This window comes from Trichomonas vaginalis, chromosome I, assembly GCF_026262505.1.
Source record: "Trichomonas vaginalis G3 chromosome I, whole genome shotgun sequence".
NCBI classification, from domain to species: Eukaryota; Parabasalia; order Trichomonadida; family Trichomonadidae; genus Trichomonas; species Trichomonas vaginalis.
In genome coordinates this window covers 1,947,446-1,974,428 of record NC_067203.1, presented here as the reverse complement: position 1 = coordinate 1,974,428, position 26,983 = coordinate 1,947,446, and the positions used below count along the sequence as shown (strand labels likewise).

Sequence of the window (26,983 nt, the reverse complement as noted above, 5' to 3'; positions counted from 1 at the left end):
TCTTTTTTGATCAAAATTATTATACTACTATATGCATTATAATTCAGCAATTACAAAAATTTGAATGTACTACAATCACTTTTTGAATGATACTATTGATCAAATTGAATTCTCATCATATCACTTTGCGTCATCAGCTTTTCGTAATCGAAACCTATTTTGTACAATAGCCAAATAATATAAACTAAATTCCACCAATGATTTTTATAAACAAAACGGTCAATTTATACTCCTTTTAAGGTATATTATTTGGGCAGAAGAAATTGTGCCAAAATTGTATTCAATTTCCTCTCTTTAAAAATTTCAGTAAAAAACTTTTTGTGAATTTTACATTGTGAATATTTTGCTCTGAAAAAATGACTTTTATTAGACGCTCTGCTAGGGCAAATGAAAAAATAGCCTCGTTACCAGTATCAGAGCCATCAAAGGAAACTAAAATTATGTCAGAGTCAGCGAAAGCTTTTATAGAAGACAAATTCACTCAGATGTTTCAAGAAACTTCAGTTCGTCGAGATAAATACAACGCAGTTATGAATTCTCCAAATCTAAATCAAGAAGAAAAAGAAAAAATTCTCTCGCAATATGCACAAGAAGAATCAGATTTTGCAAGGAAATCGCGTAGTAAGATTAAAACGTCAAGATTTGAGCGTATTAAGTTGATTGGTAGGGGAGGGTTTGGCGAAGTTTGGCTTGTTAAAGATAATGAAGATCGGAATTTTTACGCATTAAAGGTTTTACGTAAGGCTGATATTATTATGAGCGAACAGATTCAAAATGTTCGAACAGAAAGAGATATTCTCGCACACTCCGACAATCCGTGGTTTACTTATTTGAATTGCTCCTTCCAGGATGAGGAAAGATTATACCTTGTCCTCGAATACGTGTGTGGCGGAGACTTAATGAATGCTCTTATTAAAAAAGGTGTTTTCGATAACGACACAGCAAAATTTTTCATCGCTGAGATGACATTAGCTGTGCATTCTGTTCATGAATTACACTTTTTACACAGAGACCTCAAGCCAGATAACGTTTTGATTACAGAATCAGGTCATATTAAGCTTACTGATTTTGGTCTTTCAAAGAATTACCAAGAGAACGATACACGTTTCCAGAAACTCAATGATGAAATCATTGAGCTCATTTCTGGACGTCCTTTAGACAGACCATTCCATGATAGAGGAACAGAAATAGGAACATGCTCTTATACAGCGCCAGAAATCTTAATTGGCAAGCCACCAACTACTTTATCTGATTTTTGGTCGTTAGGTGTCATTCTTTACGAAATGTTATACGGATTTGTCCCATTTATGGGTCAAACATCAAGAGAAACAGCTCTTCGTATCATAGCATGGAAGAGATGTTTAGTATATCCACAGATTGAAGGTCATCCAGTTTCTCCATTGGCTGTTGACTTATTACAACATCTGTTGTGCGATCCAGAGGACAGATATGGTTTTGAACAGATTATTGTCCATCCTTTCTTCCAAGGATTCGATTTCGACAATCCATTTTCTAATTCTCCGCCAATGGTTCCAGTCATTAAATCACCAACAGATACATCTCATTTCGATGAGATAGAACCAAGCGAACAACCTTTGGCTGCTTCAATTCCACTTGCAAATATTTCTCAATTTGCATTTCTCGGATTTACAATTAAACCAAAGTTTAGTCGCATTAACCGAAGGATTGCCTCCGTTGACTAGTATAGATTTGTTCCTGTTGTTTTTCTGTTTTGCTCATGCATTTATATTATAATAAATTTTTGTTTTTTATCTCTCAACTGCATATAATTGTTTTGCTATACCAATGCTCATTTGAATTACGGTTAATTCGACCATAAACAAATAAAATAATTTGAAAATTTTATAAGTCGATAAGCAATACAAAGTTTTGCTTGATAAAATATTTTTATCTATGAATATACTTATCATATAAACTATTAGCTCAAATGATGACAACGATTAAAACGGTTACCCGCATCAACTTGAATGACTTAATGATTGATTGTCCGAGATCTAGTTCATCGTCACAGCTCATATATGATTCTTCAAGCCAACATCCATTGGAACGTAGAAGGATCTTAGGGGCATTAAGAGAGAGGACTATATTCATTCAAAACAACATTCCTCCACCAATTTTACCAAAAACAATTGTTACGCCAAAAATACAGCCAGAAATAACTTTTGATGACAAAGCAGAGATCAAAGAACTAGTATCAAGGATCAATGACCACGTCAACCATATTTTGGCCGCCCAAGAATGCTCTTTAGAAGACAAACTTTACGACATTGACGCACAAACTCAGCGAAACCAAATACTTCAAGAGGAGCTAGAAAACAGACTCATTAAGATACAGAGACAGCTTGCATCTATGAAGAGAGAAAGCCAGTCAAAAACTCATCAATACGTAACTCAAAGACCCGAATTTACATCTACATATTCAGCTACTCCAAAGCCAATGAGAACGTATCAGAACGATGACTCTCCATTTGTTTTCAAGAGAATATGATACATTTTCATAAACTAAACATAAAAATTACGTATATAATTTTTTTTATTAATAAACAAAATAATCATAGTAAATTTGGAATACATTGTCATCTACTTATATATTGAGAAACTGATTTACTGAACTGTGATGTAATTAGTTTCAAATAATATTTTCTAATTGGATTTATATAGTTTGTCCCAATTTTCGAGCAGTCTTTGAACAGCAGATTGCTTTTGGATACCAACAAATGTGACATCATCATCCTGGTAGTCTTCAAATTGAATTGAAGGTTTTCTTGGGAGAATTACAACATCATTATCATCTGAAGAGCTACTAGAGCGATAATCAGATGATTCTAAACCCTTCATAATCAAGCTTTTAGCGTAAGCTCGATTTGCAGGATTCATAAATGATATTTTTTGTAACAAAAATTTTGGACATAAATTCTTCTCAATTTAAAATTTTTGTCATTATAGACACATGTAAACTATGAAATTGGCAAATGTCAGAAAAATAGTGTGATGACTCAACTTTGGGTCGGTAACACTGTAATTTGGAAAGATGAGGAATCACTTATGAGTGATGTCAAGCAAATGACAGGAAAGCAACCTAAATCTTGCTGGTTTGCAAAGGATAAAAGCACAGGAACTCATTTAAATTACGGTTTTCTTGTTTTCGCTTCGAAAAATAATGCAGCTGAAGTAATCCGTCTTCTCAATGGTACAGAGGTCCCGAATAGCAACGGAAACAAGTTCAAACTTGGTTGGGGAAATACAACTTTTGAATCCGACGCAGATACGATTGCAAAAGCAGAAGGCTTTTCATGTTACGTTGGTGGATTGCCATCTAGTGTTAAAGAAAGCGAGTTATTAGAGTTTTTCAAAAGATATTTTCCAAACGCAATAAATGCGAGACTTATTCGCGACGAAAAAGGAAATTCGAAAGGATACGGTTTTATTAAGTTTAATAAGCATCAAGAAGTGATTGACGCCATCCAAACTTTGAATAATGTTAATTTTAAGGGCCATCCGCTAAAAGTAAAGGAAGGAACACAGAACAGAGTTAGTACAAACGAAAACAACTCCCTAGATGTCAAAAATACTACTCTTTTTATTACAAATATTGATCCGGACGTTGTCAAAGAAGAGACACTTTTACAGAACTTCCATCAATACGGCAATGTTCTAAGTGTTAAAATCGATCCAAACAATCAATCTTGGGCAACAGTTGTCATGGAAACTCATACATCAGCAGAAAGTGCCAAAAACGCGCTTTCTGGATCCCAATTTGGTGGCACAACAAAAGCTGTTATCGAATGGGGTAAAGCAATTGATGATGCACCTGATACAAAACAAACAATTGTAGTTCCTATTTTAAATCCACCAAAAATCAGTAAAAAGAAGCAAGCTGCTTTCTTCAATGAAGAAAATACCAATAAAGTTGTCAATATTATGAGGATTTTCTCAGAACAAAATAGACAAAAACCACTTGAAAAATCTAACCCGATTATCGCAAATAGAATGGCTGCTTCATCAAGCTTAGACTTATCTCTTCAATATGAATCGCGTTTATACAGTCAAAATGTTCCTGAAGAAGCAAAATTCTGGTATTATTAAATTATTTTATAATTTTGTTTGTATTATAGAATATAATGATAAAGTTATTTGTTATAAAAGCATAGATTTCTAATTTTAATGTTTTTAATCTTTTCAACATTCATTTAAGTGTAATGTTATCTTAAAATGATGAAATGCGAGTGCAAATATTCTTAAAAGTATGTAAAGAAGCATCTCCTGTACTTTTGCTATTAAATGTATCTTTTTTTCGAGATGATTTGATGAATTTAATCCGAAATCTGAAAGAAGAAAATCGAATTTGCAATTTTAACCGATTATATGTTATGTTATTAATAAAATCGACTTGTCTTAGACGATAAAATTAAAGTAGTATATGTTGACGGGTTGTGTGACTTTTTTTGTAAACGTAAGAATTCATACAATATTGAGCGATTTTGTATCATTTTTTTTAACATATGAAGTAAAAAATGTATGATTCTTACGGTTTTTATTCTTACGTTTTTGAATAAATTAAGATTTAAAAATTTTCAAAATTGTAAGACATTTACACTCAGCCCATACATAACGAAATAAACTTTAAAAATAAAATTGACTTCTTACGTAAAATTAAAACTAAGTTAAATTTATTTTTTTTTATTTTTTATTTTATAATAAATGAGTATAACAACTAATTCATTGAAATCTTTAAAGTTCACTAATTCAGAATTAGAAAATATTTTAGAAAATTTTGGAGACGGTTCTTATCCAACATATATGCAGAATGTGAAAGAGTTTTCCAGATTGTTGAATGAATTTAAATATAACGGACCAATTACTAAAAAGGCTATAATGAGATATTTATATCCCAAAAAAGTTGAAAAACAGGAGAATATTCCTCTTTATGGTCCAGAGGACCTGGGCTCAGAGAGCCTTGAAACACCTCCTGAATATTTTGAAGAAAAAATTAAACAAGATGAATATTATAACGATGAGATTGAGAAATTGGAACAATTAAGAAATGAAATAGATGAAAGAATTAGTGAATTGAGAAATGCTGAGAATGAAGTAGAGGGTTTAATGAATATCCCAGCTTCAGAATCAGAAGTTCAAAAATCACATGAGGAAAGATATAAAAATTACTTTTTGGAATCTACTAAAAATTTATTAGATGGTGATATTGACGAAACACTTTCAGAAGAAGGCACAAAATTTATTCATAAACATAAGCTTCAGTTTATTGACGATGGAGATTATCCATGTATATTACTTTCACCTCCTCTTGATTCTGAAAAATTCAAAAAAGCACTGAAAAATGTAACATATGCAACAAATACGATTAAGAAAGAAGACCATGATATTTACACAAATTATTATTTAAATAAATGTACAGGTGTTGATAAAGTTTTTGATTTGTTAGATAAAATATCAAAAGAAACAATTGGTACATATAAAATTTTGTGTGATTGTGGTTTCATTATTGAAGATACCAATAATGTTTCATATGAAAGAACAGCACCGAAGGAAGACGAAGTGGAAAGGTCTATACCATTCGTTATTAAGAACATAAAAGATATGAAAACTTATAAACATTATATTTATTCATTTATTTCAGAAAAAATGGAAGCAACCCATAAAACATCATCTCATCATTTTATAGCTATTCATACATTCCTTTTCAAAGTTGTGAAATTAAATAAGACAGGAATTAGATTTAATGTATCAGGGTACGCATTCTTGAGTAAATTAAAATGTATTCGTCACGTCGCAGATGATAAAAATTTATGTGTTCTTAATTCATTTTATGGGTTTTAACCCTGGACTCTCTGAGTCTCAGACTTTAAAAAAAATAAAGTTTATTTTTATTTATTTTTTAATTTTTTATTCTTACATAAATGAACAAAAACGGAACAGCTAAAATGAATGATAATCAAATTAGAGCAGAAGGTAGAAGGTTATTTAAACACTTCTATAACATTCCTGATGGTGTTAATCCTAAAACTCGTAGAAGCTATTTAAATGAAGCAATAGATGCATATGAAGGGTTTGACATTTCATCAGAAAGTGAGAGGTTAGCAAGAATGTTAAACGTTAATATTGATTTTTATTATTGTGACCCTCAACCAGAAGACGTAGACATTAACAAGGTAGACTTTCCATTAGTGGAATCAATAATGATAGATCCAGAATTTGAAACAGTAAATATTTTATTAACACAGAGTCCATGTGGAAAACTTCACGCTGACAGAATTACAGACGTTGAAGCACTCACAGGATATAAAGTTTGCCCCTTTTGCAAAGAAGAAGTTTATTCTATCCGTGATGATCCAGAAAGGAAAAACCAAAGAAGATTTTTAAAACATTGTGAGAAATGTAAAGAAAATAATGGAAGATTAATTCAAGACGTTCAATTGCAAAATACCCAGCAACCATATGCACCACATATTACGAAACAGAAGATATATCAATGGCTATTAGCACATAATTTGCAGGAATATTATAAACCAACAAGATATTATATTACTTTTGACTTCGAAACATTAGAGACTAAAGAAGAACTTCAACTTTCTGAATGTGCAACTTTGAACGCTTACTTAAAACCATTTATGGTATCATCAACTGTCAAAATAAAGCCGCAAAGCGGCGAGGTCGTAGACCGTGATAAAACATTTACGAGGAATTTTTGCTTAACATCAAGTGATTCGTTCATCTCTGATTGGATTGAATTTTTATTTTCAACCTGTTCATTAGTTGCTAAATCAAATATTGAACAATATGAAGAATTAATGAATACATTAAATGAGAAACAAAAGGAAGCAATGAAAGAGCTTTTAGATGAAGAATTTAATAAAGTGAATATCATTGGTTTTAATTCGGGAAAGTTTGATTTAAATTTAATTCTTCGTGATTTAAATACTGCAAAATGGAAAATAAAATCAATGCTGGGTTCTTCTTCACAATTTAAGCAAATCATTGTAAAGAAAACAAACATTCCATATGAATTAAGATTTATTGACATCAGAAATTATATAGCGGGTGGAACATTAGACCAATTCACTCAAGATTTCGGAAACAATAAATCACGTGTTAAATCCTTTTTCCCTTATCAATTCATCACATGGGAGAATTACGAAGATGAATTATATAAAAAGGAACCATTCACGAAAGATTCATTTTATTCAGCATTAACACAAGAAACAATATCCGATTCAGATTATCAAATATATCTCAATGATGCTAAAAACTTTAAGAATAGATTAGAATATTTTATTCATTATTGCAATAAAGATGTTGAAATTATGATTGACCCAATTGATAAAATTATTGAAGAAACATTTGTTTATAAAATTGATATGCTTCATAATCTTTCTTTATCATCGAATGCATCAATGATTCGTTACGCGTTAGCATATAAGAACTTCAATCCTAACGAAACATATCCAGAAGAAGAAAATGTGGAATCAAGTTTTGAATTAACGAAAAAGTATTGGAAATATAAAATTGAATCATATAAGAAACAAGATGAAAAGGCGAAAAGAGATACTAAAAACAATGTTTCAATGGATGATTTTCAATACTATCACGATTTAATCCTTTCATCTAAATGCAAAATGTGTGGTAAAGCGTTTACATATGCTAATAAACCAACATTGGATAGAATAGATAATGAAAAACCACATACCAAAGAAAATTGTCAGTTAATGTGTTGTTATTGCAATGTCGTAAAATCAAATAAAGATGAAGATGTTCAACGTTTAAGAATCAATTTAAGAAATTTAAGAAAAAAGATTGAAGTTAAAGATAAAGCTGATACTATAACAAAAACAATTACAATGACCGATCCGGATAGTGGGGAACAAAAAGAAATAAAACAAACGATAGAAACTGGTGAAAGGTCAATTATTATCGATTATGATTCAAAGGATTATTATTCGATAATGTTAATGCTTGAATATTAAATAGTCTTAACAAAGAATTTTTCAAGTGATATTTTATATTCATCAACTATTTTATTATAAATATCATTATATGTTAAATGAAGTTCAGTTGTTGTTCCATTCTTTGATATCTTAATTGTGCTAATATCCTTTATAGGATTTATTTTTGCAACTGTTCCGCAGCATGAAACCTCATCATCTATGAAAAATTGAATCTTAACGTCTGAATCTTGAACATCACAAAGAATGGCGATAATGTGAATTAATGATTCATAAGGTAAAATAATTAAACCGGATTGATCAATTAAATTTATTATTGAATCATAATTATTAATTATTATATCACGGTAAATTTTCATTAATTCAGAATTAATGTCTATTTTATATGGCGCATTGCGACTGGAATCGTAGATTCCTGGGTTCTCGATGTTTGATGAAAGAGGTGGGGGGTATGTTGGATAAGTGGGAATTTCAACAGGTTCTTTACCGGGTTCAGATAAAATGATTGGGTCTCCATCTTCTTTATTTTGCTCCTCCTCCTTTTTCGGTAAGTCACGAGTTAATTCGGGGCTAACATTAACTTTAACATTTTGAATAATTCGTGATTTATCATCATTTACGTTATAACCAACCGTAATCTCTGCTTTTGCGTTAGTGTTCTTTTGACTAGTGAAACGTCTTCTCATTTATATTCGAATAAAAAAAAGAAAAATATATTTAAAGTTTTATTTAGTTGTTACGGTAATATCCCAAGGTTCATCCTTGTTTGCTTATACTTTCTTTGTAACTACACCAATTATGTTATTGATATTGCTTTGAGTTTCTTCCAGTCTTATTTTATCATTTACAATATCTTTAATCATTTCATTACATGCATTCTTAAAACCATCTGATTTTTCTAATTTACGTCTATCACTTTCTTTAATTAAATCAAAGTTATAACCTTGTTGAGAATAAAGTGGTTTCTTTATCAATTCCTTGAACGCTTCTGAAAGTGAAGATGAAGAAATTCTTGCCACTTGAATTGGTTTAAATTCTGCTTTCATTGCTTCTTTCTGTTCATTGAACACTGGATCGAATAAAGCAACTTTAAAGAATTTCTTAGCTGAAATTTCAGGTCTAATATTTGCATATTGACCATCAAACTGATTAACATATCGTGGTAATCCATCCGGTCCCTCTTCAATAGCATTTAATTCTTCATTGAAATAAGAATATGGATTATAACGGTATGAATTAATTGGACCATTTTCACCTTCTCCAATATATTGTTTAACAGCTTTTCCATTTTCATCAAATTGCATAGGATAACGTTCATTATATGCTTTACGTTTAGGATAATCAGTTATCGTTAATTTGTAACCATTTATGACTTTAATATTACCTTTACCATCAGTAATGAAAACTTCATTTATACCATCAGGTTTTCCATTTGGACCCGTAATGTCTGCTTCGTGTGCTTCCCAATTTGGTCCATGACTTTTGGCATATGCTTGAGCTTCTGGTAATGTTAAAACGTTTCTCATTTGTTTAACATCCTTTTGAAGACCGGCAACAATGTGGACTAATTCTTTCATTCCGTCTGGAACTTTCATAGTTCTATTATATGCACCCTTTTTGTTTGTCCCTTGTTTTAATGGAACCTGTAGAAGATTATTTCTGTCATGTTTAATTATAAATAAAAAATAAAAATTAATTATAAAAAGTTAATCAAATTTAACACTTCCTTTATTTAAATCAACTATTATTTTTCCATGTTCACCTAATTGCTGATATTGTGTGTAAAGTTCATTAATGCTCATTGGTAAATTCACTTGATAAAGCATAACGTTCAACTGTTGACGACTAAAACCACTGAAAATGAAAAGGGTGGACAGGTTTGATTTAATGTTTGTGCTTAATGCTTTGAAGTATTGAACAGCCATAAAGAATGAACACTGAATGTGTCGACATTGAGTTAATAACTGATTAAAATATGATTTCTCATTTGTTATTAGTTTTGATTTCACTGCATCATCTAGAAAAATGAGTGAATGCAAAAATTCTTTATCAAAATTTGAAATAGAAAGTGTTTCAAATAATTCATCTCGTTGTTTATCAATAATTTTATCCTCTAATCCTTGCTTCTTGATTGTATTATATAATTCTTTATACATTAAAAAGTTTTTTAAATAATCTTCTGCTTCTTCTTGTGATAAATAAATAATTGGAATTTTGATTAAATGCTTTAAAGATTCAAATGTATCATCTGAAGGTGAACCTGAACGGTTGATATAAATTAACACATGTGAATGAGGGGAAGTGTTAGCAATAATGATAATTTGTTTTAATATCGTTAAGTTTTACCTTTATTTTGTTTACCAATTGCTGCAGTGATTGAATTTAAGTAACATTCAGAATATGGAATTTTCATTAATTTTTCCTTAGATAGAGCATTTCTATTATCCTCAATGCTTCATTAATCATATCATCTACGTATATATTATATACTCCTGCTAATTCTTCATAAGGAGTGTATGAATTTAAATCCATTTAATCAAAAATAAATTTATAATTTTAAACATTTCTATTCATCAATATTTCATCATATGAACTTCTATACTGTGGTGGTGTAACCTGTTGGATGATATTTCAAACCTTCATCCGGTGTCCATGTCCAATACGTAGTCCTAGTAAACCAAACCTGAGGAGGATTTGTCACCTTTGAACAGTAAGTGTCATTTTCACCTTGAATGATTGGATAAGCTTTCACTTGTACTGTAACTTGTGAATTGAAAGTTTCTAATCCATCAAAGAATATACCCGCTCCATCACGTTGAACTGGAATAGTGCATAAGAATGAAGTTTGGTCTTTCCATGTTCTAGCTAATGGCGTGCCATTATCATCATTCAGTGGTCTAGTTAATGAGTCCTCATATTCTTCTGTGCATTCATTCACTCCATCTAAATCAGAAGCTTGAAGCATACGTGTAAAGAATATGTCACCCACTGTGGTCATCGCTTGATCGGGGAAGTTTCTGGAATCTATAGTGACCTGAAGACCTCGAAGCATTGGATTTTCTAAAACCGTTCTTTGCATTGCATTCTTCGGAAATGTTAACACAACATCTGTAACATTATGAAGAGCGTATGAGAAATCTGAGCTAATACCTTCAGGAGTGATGCAACCTCCATTTAGTGAACGAACGTCAATATGTTGAGCTGGAATCATGAATGGATCTTCCTTACTGAATAAACGTGGTATTGCTTTAACTGATTCTTCAATTAAACCGTATCCTGGTGTAATGCATTTATCCTCTAAAACTTCCATCTTTGTGCATGAAAATAATAACGTTATCAACTGTTGCGTCAGCAGATGTAGCGGCTAAGCTTGTAATTAATTTGGTAGGAAGTCCGATTTGTTGGAATTTGCGATCATATTTATAAACATGATTCATAACTTTTCATAATTTTCATCAGTTATCTTTTCATAAACGTAATTTTGTAAATCAGCAACTCTTAACGGGTCAACCTGAAAAATAATAAGTATCCCTGAAAACATAATATTTAAGAATGATTTCACCAAATGATTTAGGATAATCATCGAACGCCTGAAATGCTAACAAATCATTTTCCGGAATAATCATATCAAAAGTGATATCAACTTCTCTTCATTTGCGTTCTGAAAACTTCTGAAGGGTCAATATATTTACCACATACTGAGTTATCATATTTTTGAACATTATTATATAACGAATGAACAAACTTTTTAACTTTCCTTTCTGATTTTGGTTTATATGTTGCAAATCGAAAGATTTCACGGGCACAATCCATCTGAAGATAACCAGCATCACCTCTTTCGGTTTCTACTTCTAATTGTTTAAAGCTTTGATTTGATGATTTGTAACCAACGAATAAACGCATGCATTTAAAAGCGGCATCACATGTGAAAGCTTTATTTGAAACAAGAGTTGCTTTAACTTTGCGTTTAATATATGTGTCACCTAATTGGTTCACATCATGAGCCGGATTTGTAATTCTTAAATGAGTTTGTTTATCATCAAAATATGGAGCATCAGAGTCATAGCATGAACTTTCAAAGTTCTCTATAATATCTTCTACCGTCATTCTTTGCGAAATATTTCATTTATCTTTTCGAATGAATGAAACATTTCCATTAATCGGTTTAGTGTTTGGCACCAAATAGTTAGTCGTCATTTATTATTAAATAAAAAATCAAAATTAAAGATGAAAATGAATTTTAATTTTAATGAAATAATCAACTATGGCTGCAGGATTCTTTAAAAAATTATGGGATAAAGTAAAAGAGGAGCGCATAAAGTTTGGGAAACAATGAAGAAAGGAGCAAATTGGATATTTAAGAATAAAGAAGCAATTAGTGACGTTGCTGAATTCAATAACAAAAGCCGCCCCAATAAGAGAAATATTAAATAAAGGAGAAAAAGTTTATCAAAGACTTCAACCGATACTAAGATAAAAATAATATTTATTTTTCCACTATCTACCTCTATTTTATTAAGTATTCCTTCAGCTATTCCACCAATTGCGTTACCTGCTTGTGCTCCAATCGCCGGATTACCTGCTTTAGTACCTAATACTCCACCTATGATAGTTCCTGCCGTTTTCGCTACTGGTGCTAAAAAGTTTGCAACGGGTTTAATAATATTTTTATGAACCCAACCCGCAGCTTTCTTAATTCCATCCCATAATTTTTTAAAGAATCCTGCAGCCATTTCTGATTTAATATTAATTAAAAAATATATTTCATCACTTATATTCTAATTTTATTTAATGATAAATGAAACCGATTTTAAAAATAAATGAAACAGAGGAGGAAGAAATAAATGAAAGTGAAAATGTTCAACAAAAAATAAACGTTGTTAAACCAATTACTGAAATAAAAAATTTTTCATCTGTTGAAGAATTTAATGACTATTATGCTAATAATAAAAAATTATTTGAAGAATTGACAACGTGTAAATTGAATAAAATGTTTAAAGTTGATGGATTCAAAATTTCAAAAATAAAAGGGGTGATTAGTTTGAAATCTATTCCTCAATCAAGAATCACCTCATTAATGAAAATTGATGATTTAACAAAAAGAATAGAAGAGATTGAAGAAAGAATGAATCAAATAATTGATTTCATAAATTCAAACAATCATTAGTTTCTTAAAGTTCAATGTTGAACTCATCAAATTCTTTTTATTTCATTATGGTAGTGAATCTTTCATTCATGAAAATAATTATTTCTAATTTCTTTTACTCGTTTATGAGGTCTTTGATTATGACTCCATTGATTCCATTCAGGATTTAAACAATGTTTAATTAATCGCGGAATATCTGACATCATCTATATATAGCTTCTTTTATAAAAGATAAAAAATAAATTATTTTAAAATTAATGTTAATTTTTAAAGTTTATTTCGTTATGTATGGGCTGAGTGTAAATGTCTTACAATTTTGAAAATTTTTAAATCTTGATTTATTCAAAAACGTAAGAATAAAAACCGTAAGAATCATACATTTTTTACTTCATATGTTAAAAAAAATGATACAAAATCGCTCAATATTGTATGAATTCTTACGTTTACAAAAAAAGTCACACAACCCGTCAACATATACTACTAATTAAAGTGTTCAATAAAAAATTTTATTTAACTTATTTATATTCGTTTATAAGATGCAATTAGCATATCATCGATAAATAAGTTTTTGAGAGAATTGAAATGATTCTGGCCGTTGAAAATGAAAAACTGATCGTAATTTTTTTATAAAAAAATATCATGAGTCGTCCTGTTTTGGTTTTCATTAACCCGGCAAGTGGTGCAAACCTTGCTGGCCGCTTTATGGATAAGATAAAGGATATTGAAGGCGTTCATTTTGTTAGATTGCCAGATGAACAACATACTTTCGCTGAAACTTACAAGGATTTGCTTCAAAATCACGAACTAAGAATTGTCGCAGCCGGAGGTGATGGCACCGTTAACTGGGTTGTCTCTTTAATGTCTAAAATCACTCCATTAGATTCTGATGATTGGAAACCGCCAATTGCTGTCTGCCCATTCGGCACAGGCAATGATATGTCAAGATCATTAGGTTGGGGTGGTGGTATGTCCGAACGCGGCCTCAAAAAAGCAGCAAAATTCATTGAAAATGTCCGTACAAGCGACCACATCGAAAAAGGTGATATCTGGAAGATCAAGATGACACGTACCGATATTAGTGAAGTTTCCGAGAAGCAAATGCTTAACTACTTTTCAATTGGTGTCGATGCAGACATGGCCCACAGATTTGAGACATGCAGACACTGCTGCAGGTGCTGCTTCTGCTGCCATTGCATGGCCTTAGCTTTATACGTTCCTATGGGCGTTGCAGCTCTCTGTGGAAATCCAGATCTCAGAAAATTCACCGAAATCAAAGTTACCGACACTGACGAGCAAGGAGTAGAAGCTACAAAGACATTGGACTTCAAGTGTGGCCAAAAAACATTTGTCATGCAAAATATTTCTTCAATTTACGGTGGAAAAGACCTTTGGAGGTTAAAGATTCCAAGAAGTCACTCTGATAAGAAGCTTGAATGCTCTATTGAAGGCGGCAGCTTCAAGCTCGGCCTCATGCAGCTTGGAATTCCAACTCAAACTCCACTTTGCCAAGCAACAAGCGTCAACATTACAACGGATGAGCCATGCGTCTTCCAAATTGATGGCGAAGCTGATATCTTAAACGGACCTGGCGTTTTTGAAGTTATCAGCACAGGTTCATATCCATTCTTATCAAAGAAATAGAATATCACATTTTCTCTGTTATTTAAACTTTAGAATTTACACTATCATTCTTATTTCAAATCAATTTTTTTTATATTGCTAAATTGTGAGACTCTTAGATGCCAAGATATTCTATTGGGTCTCAGGATGAACAGTAAGAATGGTTATTTCTTGTAATTTAGAGTAAAACAGTTTTAATCGTTTTCATTTCATATCACATGACTGTCCTTCAATAAATTTTACCATCACTTTTTTCCCTATTTCATGTCACATGACTGTCCCCAATAATGAAATTTATAATGAATTTTAAATTTAATATTGGGAATTTCTCGCATATGTTCGTACATGAGCAAATACTATACCTTTTGCGAATAAAGAATTTTTTCATAAAAAAAATTTTTTAGGAATTAGCATATCGACGTTTTGCGACATTGCCAAACGCCAGATTTTAACCCGACATATGAGCATAAGCTCGTATATTGGAATAAACTCGACTTATTCCATATTAAAGTTATTATAATAATAAGGCACTTAATGTGCAAATCTAATTGAATTAGAAAATGCACATTAAGTGCCTTTTATTGGAATATGTAATACCACATATGGAATATGAAATATGATTTGCGGAATACCACATATAGAATATGTAATCAAAATACAAAGATATTTTATATAACAATTAATTTTTTTTATTTTTTCAGCAAGTGTGGATAAAAAAGGATTACAAACAAATTGAATAGTTCCTATGTCCTTTTTTTGTTTCAAAAAAAATCAATAAATTAATGATTTGTCTCAAACAAATAAATTAATGAATTGCAATTGATTTGAGTTGTTATAGACATCATAAAAGGTTCAAAAGTTTATATAAACCTAGTAAATTAAAATAAAATTTTCATGAATTGAACATATTAGTTGGGTTCCGCTTTAGCAAACTTTCCTGTGAAATTTTTTGGGAAAAATGTTGATGGATATTTGGGAAAATTTTGAAAATTTTTGGGAAAATTTTCGATGGTAAATTTTGGAAAATTTTATAATTTTTCCCAAAATGTTTATTTTATATATGCTAACAATATTATAAGTATAATTTCAAAATTTTTTTTTTCACAAAAAAAATTGATAATTGAATGAAACAAATAGTTCATTTTTTAGATGTTTTCTTCTAAATACTGGCGCTTATACTAGATAGAAACTTCTATCGGTATTCTCGGCGTAATACTTTCGCCTGAGTGATGCTATCTCGGACATAGTCAGAGATTAATCTTTCGACGAAATGGTAGAAATATTTCTTTTGAAATATTTTAGGGGCTCTGAGGCACAGCCAGAAGGTCTCCGCCATTTCAACCGTACCTAGAAAATTAATCTCAATATATTATGTTGGGTCGTCGCAGTGATTCACTGTTAATCATTACTTTAGCGTTGCTTCGCCAGCTTTAGAATGTATCTAAAAAAGTAGTAATTAATAAAATCTGTAATTATGGAATATTTTACAGGCGTGAAGAATGTAAAAAAGTTCTAAAATTACGATTCTCGAACTTATTATTATTTTTGATTGGAATACTATTTTAATATTTCAATCAAAAATAATAATAAGTTCGAGAATCTAATTTTTACTTATGCACCAGTTAAACTTTGAGTAGGTGCCAAAAGTGCTTACTCTTAAACAACCGTCGGATTTCCGGGTGAAATCGTGACACACTTTCGTCTTTCGTAGGCGGTGGTGGTTGTTACAAAAGGTAACTTCGAATGTAGCGTGAAATCTGCAAAAAAAATTCTGAAATTTGAATGGATAACACAAAAATTGAATAGTTTACGTCAATAAAAAAGAGAAAAATGAAGCCAATGTGTCTCGAACCTAGGACTTAGAGCAGCAATCCCACTGTTTATCACATTACACTACATGCATCTCTCACCTCAGTGAATGAGATCAACTATATGATAACTTTTTCCCCATTATATTCTTGTGGAAAAGTGACAAATAGCAACTTTGACCCTCTCTCGTTAAACTTTTATTTTTTAAATAAACTATTTCTATTAAAAGATTTTAAACGTTTTTTTTAATTCTTCACAGTTTCTTAATTTCGAGTTTAAAATGATATATACTAGAATATATAGATATGATTAAATTGTATGAAAGATTTTAAACGTTTTTTAATTCTTCACAGTTTCTTAATTTCAAGTTTAAAATGATATATATTAGGATATCTAGATATGATTAAATTGATTGGGTTTCATTATTTATTAATTTTGAACTCTATTTCAAATTTGATAAGAATTTTATATCTTTTAATCACTTCATTTATCAACATGGATGAACCATGCGATGAAGATATCATCACCAAGATAAAAGAATCCAGAAGGGCGAACATTGTTGTTACTGTTACACCTGAGAATTCCGACACAGATGAAGAGCCATTAAATGAAGAAGAGGCAAAAGAGATGACATTGACCAATCCAATGCCCAGGTTCTCGATTTCAATATTCATCAGGATGCATCCAAAGCTCCCCACATATGAACAGTTGGAATACCTCGCTGACATTATTGAATCCAACTGTGGAAGGGCCAGAAGAGGAAGGAAGGTCAAATTTTCAACAATCGAGTCTCTCTTCCTCACGCTCACATATTACTGCACATACTTGCCCTATTCAGCATTATGTCCGTTGCTACATATTTCCCAGTCATGCTATTCCAAATTAGTTACAAGAACTACCAATGTTGCATTTCCAATCTTTGCGAGCTATTTTCTTCCCAATCACTGTCCACCGTTAACTTCAATGAAGAACAAATTTACAAACTTCCCTGATGCTGTTGCAGCTGTAGACAGCACTACAATTCCTTTCAACATTCCTTCGGTAAAGGAAGAGAGGCTTTATAGTTGGGATGAAAAAAAACCACTGCAACGGTATTAAGCTCCAAGTCCTCGTGTCACCAGATGGAAAAGCCATACATCAAAACGTTGAGTTTATGGCTGCAGTCCATGACAAGAAGATTTTCGATTTGTCAAAAGTCTCGGATTTTTTGACAGTAAAGCGAGGATTTGATGATTACCAATATCCTGGACTTGCCGACCGGGGCTATATTGGAATCCAGAAATATCACCTTACTGCCGTGGTGATGAAGAGAAGCCACGAAGAAGCAGACGTTGAACGCAACAACGCCATTGCCCAAGACAGGCAGATTGTCGAGCGTTTCTTTGCACGTTTCAAGTCATGCTGGTCCTGCATGAAAAATGGTTTTCGAGGTGAGCGCACATCACTTCCTCTGATCATATCAGGTTTAGTCGGTTTGACAAATTATAACATTGATGGATCACCCCTGAATGATAATGAAGAGTTACTCCTTTTCGAAGATTTTACACCAACAAAGGTTCTTCCTTCAAGCGATACCGTCGCTGCTGTTGTTGCACCCTCCATGAAACCATCAAAGCGGAACATCATTGCTGTCGCTCATCAAGCTGTCGATATCATACAGTCATCACAAGAGGCGAACTACCTTTACCCAATTAAAGGTGGTATTGTTGGTCTTCATAATATGGGAAATACGTGTCATTTGAACGTATGTTTACAGGTTCTGTTCTACATATCCGAAGTGAGAACAGAAGTTTTGAAGGTTGCCAATCAGTCCTCTCCCATCGTAACAGAGATGTCAAGTATCTTTACAAATTTGAATTCATTGAAGTCCAAAGGATTAGTCTTCGTTCCCCATGAACTTGCCACATTACTTGGTAACTCAACATATGAGGCACAAGATTGTGATGACACGATGACAAGATTGATCACAGATCTCGCAGAGCAAATACCAGGAATCGGTCAACTCTTCCGAATCACTTACCGTGATAGTGCCAACGAACAAACAAATTGCTACTCGATTCACACCAGAATTGGAGAACCAGATCTCGATCATGCCATTCAATATCATTTGTCAACTACAAGGAACACATCATGGCCACAATTCTTGACTTTCGACATTCAGAGAGAGTGGCAGAATGATTCGATTCATCAAGTCATCTTTGACTTCCCGAAAAAGTTGACACTCCCAACAGTCGAAAGGCAAAGATATCAATTGATTGCAATTGTTGCCTATTGCAATTTTCATTACGTGGTCTTTTTGCAAAAAAGTGCATATTGGATCATGATCAATGATGAAGTCGCATACTCTGTTCCATCAACAGATATCAATGCATTGAAGGGATGCTCAACTGCTGAGATGCCACCTTTATGGTACAAGACTCTCGAACACAAATGGCTCGCAAAGATGCTCATTTATCGAATGGTTCAATGAAGAAAATCCATAACATTCTCCTAAGATTTTTTTTAATTTATCTCAATTAAAAATTTTATTATTACCTAAATTAATTTTGTAAACTATTTTTGAATAGTTTACAATTTATCCTAATGGGACCCATATGCGGGTTCAATTTCTGGTTTATCATCTAGATATATTATGAAAGCCACTCAAAGGGTGATTGATTTTAGGATGTTCTTAGAAGATTTTTCGTTCATTTATATTAATTTTGTATTCCCGATTTACATTCACTAGCAAATCAATGCATTTCACACTTTAAATGACAATTAAATTCTAAGACATTGCTAGAACTGCAATTTCCATAAAAAGTTTTAGTGTAAATTGCTTAAATAAATAATTATTTTCATTGTTTTTCTCCAACAAGCTTGAAAATCAAACGAAAACTTTACAAAATACTTATTTACTCATTTGTAAATATAAATTTCTAACAATTTTTATCCTGAATTTAACATAATACTGTATTTCTAAAATTTGCACTAGTTCATTCCTAATTGATGCTCGGATTTCGGTATTCCATATGTGGTATTACATATTCCAATAAAAGGCACTTAATGTGCATTTTCTAATTCAATTAGATTTGCACATTAAGTGCCTTATTATTATAATAACTTTAATATGGAATAAGTCGAGTTTATTCCAATATACAAGCTTATGCTCATATGTCGGGTTAAAATCTGGCGTTTGGCAATGTCGCAAAACGTCGATATGCTAATTCCTAAAAAAATTTTTATGAAAAAATTCTTTATTCGCAAAAGGTATAGTATTTGCTCATGTACGAACATATGCGAGAAATTCCCATTATGTTTTTATCCTGCATGATAATTTTTATTGGTTTTAATTTCGGTGTGTTTACATCTGACATAAACTTTTCATAGGGACTTTTCAGTGTTTGAATAATGCTATTGTTTTTGGTATCCTTGAGGAGATATCTAAATAATACCATCAGCAGCAAGATAGATGAACAAATATATTCAATAATGCCTGAATGTAATGGACGAATTCTAAAAAATAACTTTAATCAAAACGAAAATGTTGATATTTTCAAAACATTGAATCAAAACGAATTTGTGTGTGTATATGGATCATTCATTATCGGATCAAATACATCAATATCGGCAGATGTTTTTTATCCAAAACTAAATTCGAAATTACAAGTTCAACACACAAACAATACTATTGTTGATCCATTTGTTGTTACAAACATAATAGACAGTGAAGACATTTATACCGTCATTTACGATGTTAGTCCGTTATCAAAAGTTTATTGTTCGAACAAACTTCAAAACTGTGAAATACAGATATCATTTATACCACAACCATATTCTATTTCAACACATATTACAAACGACGGCGAGAATATTAAAATTGAAGACGAAAACATTGTTTACATTTCGACAGATGACAAATTCTCTGTTGATGAAAACGTTTCATTAGAAATCTCAAGTGAATCTATCAAATATAAAACATTGTCAGTACTCCTTACTGGGAATGATAAAAAATCACTTAAATTCGAGAAAACTGATAAAATTCGAGATTTATTCACATACAACTTAAGTTCTTCAGAAATCAGATCGAATTGTATTCTTTTCTACAGTTCATCCAAAGACATCGACTCAATACAACCAACACCAACACCTCTTCCAACACCAGAACAAACATTATATCAAACACCTTGTCAAACTCCTTTTAATACAATAGAACAAATATTTCATCAGACACCTTTTGAAACACCAGAACAAACATTTCATCAAACACCTTTTAATACAGCAGAACAAACATTCCATCAAACACCTTTTGAAACACCAGAACAAACATTTCATCAAACACCTTTTGAAACACCAGAACAAACATTTCATCAAACACCTTTTAATACAGCAGAACAAACATTCCATCAGACACCTTTTGAAACTCCTTCGTATACCCCAAGTCCAACAGATTATCCAGATCATGTAGAAACTATCACGGCTACAACTTATTCTTATACCATTATTGATTCGACTTTGGTTAAAACTGTAACAACTATTATAATTCCTTTAGAAGATGTAAAAAGGCTTGATAAATATAAGAAGATAGATAGAATTCAAGCGACGCGCGTTGAAATGAATGAGATTAAAGCAGAAATCGAAGAAAGTGAAGATCAAGATCAAGTTCAAGATAAATATTATGCTGATTTTATTTCAATTGGTAACACGCACGAGATGAATCAGTTAACCGTATATGCAGATAATGTTGAAGATAAGAAAGATAGTAAAAATTATATTTCAGGAAACTTTACTATTCTTCTTAAAACAGGTATTGGAGCAAAGAAGCTTTCAGATCTTATTATTACCACACAACCAAAATCTATAGATAATTCTACCGAGAAAGACAAGTTCCCATATTTGATTGTATTCTTAAGTGCATTTGGTGTTATCATCATTTCCATTGTTATCGCGATCGTTATTTTTATCTTTATTCGACGAAACAACCAAGATGATTCTTCATCTGGCTCTATTATCGAATCATCTTCAGATGTTGAAAATCCTGCTGTTCTTTAATTTAATATCTCGTATTGTTTTTAAAAATTAATTAAAAAATATTTTTTCATTGATCAAGGTATTTCTAACACTATATTATTAAATATTCATTGAAATTGATATATTTCTCAAATATATGCCTCATATACAGTAGAACTATTCATCTGTTGCAAATCAAAAGATAAGGAAATTTAAAATGAATATTACAAATAAACAAAGATCAAGAGTGAAGACATTAATATCATCATATGAAATTGTTTGTCCTAATGGAATCGCCTACCGTTCAACAAAGCAATTTATTTGTATTTCATGGTAGAATCTATTACTTGACAATGGCTATGAAAAGATAGATCTTGGTGTGAAAAACGTCACAGAATTTCACATTCATTCCGATTTTGTTAATTTATTTAGTAAATAGAATGAGAAGATCTTCAATTTTCTTTATTTTATTTCAAAACCACGGGAACTAGTAATTCTGACTTCTAAAAAATAAATTAAATATGTTTGGATTAGTTTATATCATGACAAATTTATTTCAATAAAATAAACGTATATTTCTGTAAATGAATGAAAATATCATTGTTTATGAAGATTTAAAGATCAAAAGCATTAAAGACATTGTTATTCCGAAACCATTTGAAGTATTAGTTTCAGTAGAAGATCATTTTTATAATCTTTGCCAAGAAAATTTTGGTGAAACAACTAAATTCTTCGAACAATTTATCCGTGAAGGTCCTGGTGAAACTCATTACGATAATTTCCAATACTTATTTCAATTTTTCAATAATAACCCATTAGTTGAACCAAAATCTGATAACTTGTACTTTCAGCTTCTACAAACCCTAGTCGAAATTTTCAAACCTACATTAAGAACTCAATACAATACGGACTATAAGATAGCTTGCAAAGCAGATTTAAATTCCCTATTTCAAGAGGAAAAAGATGGTTTCGATTCATCTGATTCTGAAGAAAGTGGTTTTTCAGACGAGTTAACACAAATTATTCGAAATGATGATGTCTCCAAATTCCAACAATTTTTATCACAAATCAGAACATTATTTCATTGTTCTCCTCAAAGTATTTGAAAAGCCATCAATTAACATTATCAAATACATACTTCTTAACGAAGATCCAAATAGCCAGTTCAAAAAGGAACAACTTCTTGATCCCGAATTAATACAATTAGCAGTCGCTTCGGGAAACGCAGAATTAATACGATTACTTGAACAACAAGGCGCTAAATATGACAATACATTATCATACGCTTTGGATTCTCGAAATGCAGATTTAATTGATTGGATTCTTGAGAATTATCAAAACTCAAAGCTAGAACAGTTGAATTTTTCCAGCATTAGATCCATAATTTTCTGTTTAGAGAATGGTATTTGTTTAAGTTACTTTAATCTCTATAAATTTTATTATGAATGTAAATTTAAATCTGTTCTTGAAGAACTTACAAAATACAAGAATGGATTCAAACAAGATATGGCAAGTTACTTTAAATCCCACGGCAAAGTACAATATTTCTCAATAATTACTGATAGCTTGAAAAACAAAAGGTATGATTATTTTAAGGATGGGCACGCATTAGGGTGATGAAAAAAAAACAAGTCTAGCAAAGTCAATATATTAAAAACAGTGAAGACTATTATATAGCATTATAGTGCACAAGCTCAAATATTTAGTGATGCATTTCTCGAACTTATTTTATTTATAAGTTAACCTTGAAACATGAATTTTAGTATATCATGAGCATATTTTTTTCTAATTTTGCAATACTTATAATATCATACCAGGATTCATGTGGAAGTCTAATATTTGGTATATAATATTCTTACAATAAATGTATTAATTCAATTATATTCAAAATGATGGGTCGCAATTTTTACTGAAATTGCAAATTTAATTTCAACAATGAAATTATTGTTTAAAAAAAATAGCACAACAGCAAGATGGACAATCATATATAGAATTATAATGCTCCATATAATGCTTTGATTTGATGCGTATATAATGTTATTTTTCGAACATCTTTGTAAAAAATTGATTTTTGTAATTTTTGAAAAAATTCGATTTTATTTCGAGATTTCCTCTATAGGTGAAGTATATTGAACAATATTCCTATGGGAGAAAATAATTGTAAGTATGAGTACTTTCATTAATACTATGGGTGCCATGGTTATCGCTCAAACGATCAAGTTATATCTCGATTGCGTAAATTGAAATTTTGCTATTTTCTAAATTCACGGCAACAACATTCTTTTATCCTGATCGTACATCACAATATTTGAATGTGCGACCATTTGTTCAAGAAACCGTCAAGTTATTCTTCATTTTTCATGCCGCGGCGAACAAAAGCAGTTGCAAAGCGTATAAAGAACTTAGTTCAAAGCGCGAAAAATAGGGTAGAGCCATATGTCGTCAACACTGTTGAATTTGTGCTATCTGTATTATTGAGCGGCGCTACATTTTGCCAATCAGAATTTCAATTCATGCTGAATAACATCAAAGTTCCGTCAGAAGCTACATTTCATCGAGTCCAAGAAAAGGTTGGTCGTGTTATCATAGAAGTTGCCAGAGAATCTGTTAATTATTGGAAATCTCGAATGAGAAAATGTTCGGGACTTTTGTTTGACGGTTCTTGGAGTCAGAGAAGAAATGCAATGTTTTGCTATGTACAATTTGTAGAAGAGAAACTCAAAAAAATTGTAGATTGGGAAGTGATATCTAAATCTTTTAAAAATTTCAAAGGTAATTTCAACGGAAAATCAAATGAAATGGAATTTGAAGGCTTAAAAAGAATGCTGAAGCGTTGGAATAATGAAAAACGTGTAACTTTTTTTGTGCATGATGGCGATGTCAAAATTGTTTCTACAATCAAAAATACGTTCAAAGGTATCAGAGAATACAGAGATCCTGGACATTTTCTTAACAATATACAGAAAAAGCTCAAACTGCCAGAATTCAGAATCTTATCTAGCATTTCAAAGAATTTATTGCGTTGGCTTAGGCAACTTCTCAATGACACACATATGTCAATTAAAACAAAGAAGTTTTTATGGTTGAATTCCGCTAAACATTATGCCGGAAATCATAAATTTTGTCCAGATCCTGAAAAATGCAAGATGATTAAACCATGGAAATATGCAAAAAATAAAACTGCTATAAAAACACTTAAAAAATTCCTCGAAGATACCGTAAAAATCTTTGATATGGTAAAAAAGATTCATTCAACCATATCAAAGCAATGCTTGCTAATAAAAATATTAATTGGCATGCTTCTTGGCCAATTAGGATGGCAGTCACAATATTGCATTTCAATGAAAGTATGTTTGAAACGATTGTAGCAATAAGATACAGGTTAAATTTACCAACAATGCCAGAAATGATGAACAGATATTTCAGAATGTATGATACAACAAAAGATTTAATCAAAGCATTCAAAAATTCAAAGCAAGTTCAAAAAAAGTTTGCGGCATTAAGAGCTATAAAGAGAGGTCTTCAAGCTACCGATGATCGTATTACTCTTAAATCACATAAATAATTATTAAATTTATTTCACCCTCAAAACATCATAATCATGCACCTTCTTTGAATAAACACTTTCACCTTCTATTTTTAATTAATGTTTTTTAATTGTCCAAAATTTTTAGATTATATAAGATATAATTTTTTATAAAAGTATTATTTTCTAAAAGATAAGTATATATTCTTAATCACAAAACCTAGCATTTTATCATATCTATATATCAGCTTCCTAAATATAATACTCATATAGTTAGTATGATTTTAATGTTTTTGAACATGAAACGAAAATATGATTACAATCATATAACATAATGGAGTTATTGATATAACTTATATGCATGATACATTAAGAAGTCTTCCAACAATATAGATATAGTTGTAGATTCCTATGATTCCTTTTATATTGTGAGATAATAACATTTTTATGCTGTCAGGAGCCTATGAGTGCCCATCCTTAATATTTTTTATGATTTAGGAATGTATTTATCGAATTCAGTGTACACTCATCCTCTTTGCTATTTGGTTGAAAATGACAACTATGATCTCGATTTATATGAAAAGGTCTATCAGTTCACTCAAAGAAATCCTTCAACTATTTTTGAATTTTCTGAAGATGCCTTGAAAAAAATTCTTCCTAATATGGAATTATTGAAGTTCTTCTATGAAAGAAAAATTTTGAAATCTCAGTTAAGAGAAGTAGTATATGTGGAAGGGTTGTGTGACTTTTTTTGTAAACGTAAGAATTCATACAATATTGAGCGATTTTGTATCATTTTTTTTAACATATGAAGTAAAAAATGTATGATTCTTACGGTTTTTATTCTTACGTTTTTGAATAAATCAAGATTTAAAAATTTTCAAAATTGTAAGACATTTACACTCAGCCCATACATAACGAAATAAACTTTAAAAATTAACATTAATTTTAAAATAATTTATTTTTTATCTTTTATAAAAGAAGCTATATATAGATGATGTCAGATATTCCGCGATTAATTAAACATTGTTTAAATCATGAATGGAATCAATGGAGTCATAATCAAAGACCTCATAAACGAGTAAAAGATTCACTACCATAATGAAATAAAAAAATTTTTTAAAAATAAACTTTAAAAATTAATGTCTTACATTTTTGAATAATTTATTTTTATTTTGTATGAAATGAGCGTCAAGACTAACGACGTGAAAACATTAGGATTCACAAACGAGGAAATAAAGGATATATTAGATGAGGCGGGTTATGAGGTTAGTAAATATTATTTAAGAAATTGTCAAAAATTCGCGGAGTTTTTAAATGAGTTTGATTATGATGGAAAAATGAATAAAGATGATGTTATAAATTTCTTATATCCCACATCTAAAGAAGGAACCGTTAATGATGTTTTCCCTGAATATTATGAAGAACGGATTAAAGATGATGAATACGATAAAATTGAAAGACTGGAAAAAATAAGAGATGAAATAGATGAAAAAATTAAGGAATTAAGAGAAGTTGAAAAATATAATGAAAATGAAGTAGAGGGTTTAATGAATATCCCAGCTTCAGAATCAGAAGTACAGAAATCTCACGAAGAAAGATATAAAAATTATGTCTCAGAATCAACACAAAATTTATTAGATGGTGAAATAGATGAAACACTTTCAGAAGAAGGTACTAAATTTATTCGTAATCATAAGTTACAATTTATTGATAATGAAGAATACCCTTGTATCTTACTTTCACCACCTTTAGATTCCGAAAAATTCAAAAAAGCTCTTAAAAACGTGACATATGCAACTAATACGATTAAGAAAGAAGATCATGATATTTACACAAATTATTATTTAAATAAATGCACAGGTGTTGATAAAGTTTTTGATTTATTAGATAAAATATCAAAAGAAACCA

General features: G+C 30.9%; 13 protein-coding genes across 13 annotated transcripts, besides 4 other annotated features; 12 read left to right on the top strand and 1 right to left on the bottom strand.

Moving 5' to 3' along the window:
• Positions 1-350: 350 nt before the first annotated feature.
• TVAGG3_0911950 (STKc ROCK NDR like domain-containing protein) lies at positions 351-1,746 on the top strand (the record flags this gene model as incomplete). Its single annotated transcript, XM_001297749.1, has 1 exon — positions 357-1,703. The coding sequence occupies one exon, from the start codon at positions 357-359 to the stop codon at positions 1,701-1,703; it is 1,347 nt and encodes a 448-aa protein (XP_001297750.1).
• A 205-nt stretch (positions 1,747-1,951) lies between these two features.
• TVAGG3_0911940 (uncharacterized protein) lies at positions 1,952-2,509 on the top strand (the record flags this gene model as incomplete). Its single annotated transcript, XM_001297748.1, has 1 exon — positions 1,952-2,509. One exon carries the CDS (start codon positions 1,952-1,954, stop codon positions 2,507-2,509), a length of 558 nt encoding a protein of 185 aa, XP_001297749.1.
• Positions 2,510-2,985: 476 nt separating this feature from the next.
• TVAGG3_0911930 (RNA binding) lies at positions 2,986-4,661 on the top strand (the record flags this gene model as incomplete). Its single annotated transcript, XM_001297746.1, has 1 exon — positions 3,013-4,107. One exon carries the CDS (start codon positions 3,013-3,015, stop codon positions 4,105-4,107), a length of 1,095 nt encoding a protein of 364 aa, XP_001297747.1.
• Positions 4,662-4,722: 61 nt separating this feature from the next.
• On the top strand, positions 4,723-5,361 carry TVAGG3_0911920 (uncharacterized protein; the record flags this gene model as incomplete). Its single annotated transcript, XM_051251829.1, has 1 exon — positions 4,723-5,361. A coding segment is annotated over one exon (639 nt), but the record flags the coding sequence as incomplete, so codon positions are not given.
• A 919-nt stretch (positions 5,362-6,280) lies between these two features.
• Positions 6,281-8,668: a mobile genetic element.
• A 1,077-nt stretch (positions 8,669-9,745) lies between these two features.
• Positions 9,746-11,115: a mobile genetic element.
• A 1,364-nt stretch (positions 11,116-12,479) lies between these two features.
• On the bottom strand, positions 12,480-12,715 carry TVAGG3_0911890 (N-acetylmuramoyl-l-alanine amidase family; the record flags this gene model as incomplete). Its single annotated transcript, XM_001293865.2, has 1 exon — positions 12,480-12,715. A coding segment is annotated over one exon (236 nt), but the record flags the coding sequence as incomplete, so codon positions are not given.
• Positions 12,716-13,766: 1,051 nt separating this feature from the next.
• Positions 13,767-15,275, top strand: TVAGG3_0911880 (protein kinase C-activating G-protein coupled receptor signaling pathway; the record flags this gene model as incomplete). Its single annotated transcript, XM_001293866.2, has 1 exon — positions 13,768-14,769. One exon carries the CDS (start codon positions 13,768-13,770, stop codon positions 14,767-14,769), a length of 1,002 nt encoding a protein of 333 aa, XP_001293867.2.
• Positions 15,276-17,052: 1,777 nt separating this feature from the next.
• TVAGG3_0911870 (ZGC:162945 family) lies at positions 17,053-17,655 on the top strand (the record flags this gene model as incomplete). Its single annotated transcript, XM_001293772.2, has 1 exon — positions 17,053-17,655. The coding sequence occupies one exon, from the start codon at positions 17,053-17,055 to the stop codon at positions 17,653-17,655; it is 603 nt and encodes a 200-aa protein (XP_001293773.2).
• A 55-nt stretch (positions 17,656-17,710) lies between these two features.
• TVAGG3_0911860 (DDE endonuclease superfamily) lies at positions 17,711-18,275 on the top strand (the record flags this gene model as incomplete). The annotated part of the gene is made up of 1 exon (XM_001286997.1): positions 17,711-18,275. A coding segment is annotated over one exon (565 nt), but the record flags the coding sequence as incomplete, so codon positions are not given.
• Positions 18,276-18,508: 233 nt separating this feature from the next.
• On the top strand, positions 18,509-19,027 carry TVAGG3_0911850 (cysteine proteinases family; the record flags this gene model as incomplete). Its single annotated transcript, XM_001286433.1, has 1 exon — positions 18,509-19,027. One exon carries the CDS (start codon positions 18,509-18,511, stop codon positions 19,025-19,027), a length of 519 nt encoding a protein of 172 aa, XP_001286434.1.
• Positions 19,028-20,028: 1,001 nt separating this feature from the next.
• On the top strand, positions 20,029-20,741 carry TVAGG3_0911840 (uncharacterized protein; the record flags this gene model as incomplete). Its single annotated transcript, XM_001298275.2, has 1 exon — positions 20,029-20,741. A coding segment is annotated over one exon (713 nt), but the record flags the coding sequence as incomplete, so codon positions are not given.
• Positions 20,742-21,150: 409 nt separating this feature from the next.
• Positions 21,151-21,588, top strand: TVAGG3_0911830 (uncharacterized protein; the record flags this gene model as incomplete). Its single annotated transcript, XM_001298276.1, has 1 exon — positions 21,151-21,588. The coding sequence occupies one exon, from the start codon at positions 21,151-21,153 to the stop codon at positions 21,586-21,588; it is 438 nt and encodes a 145-aa protein (XP_001298277.1).
• A 542-nt stretch (positions 21,589-22,130) lies between these two features.
• Positions 22,131-22,652, top strand: TVAGG3_0911820 (uncharacterized protein; the record flags this gene model as incomplete). Its single annotated transcript, XM_001298277.1, has 1 exon — positions 22,131-22,652. One exon carries the CDS (start codon positions 22,131-22,133, stop codon positions 22,650-22,652), a length of 522 nt encoding a protein of 173 aa, XP_001298278.1.
• Positions 22,653-23,141: 489 nt separating this feature from the next.
• Positions 23,142-25,549: a mobile genetic element.
• On the top strand, positions 23,907-24,914 carry TVAGG3_0911810 (zebrafish ch211-108c17.2-related family; the record flags this gene model as incomplete). The annotated part of the gene is made up of 1 exon (XM_001298278.2): positions 23,907-24,914. One exon carries the CDS (start codon positions 23,907-23,909, stop codon positions 24,912-24,914), a length of 1,008 nt encoding a protein of 335 aa, XP_001298279.2.
• Positions 25,550-26,092: 543 nt separating the features above from the next.
• Positions 26,093-26,983: part of a mobile genetic element that runs on past the window's edge.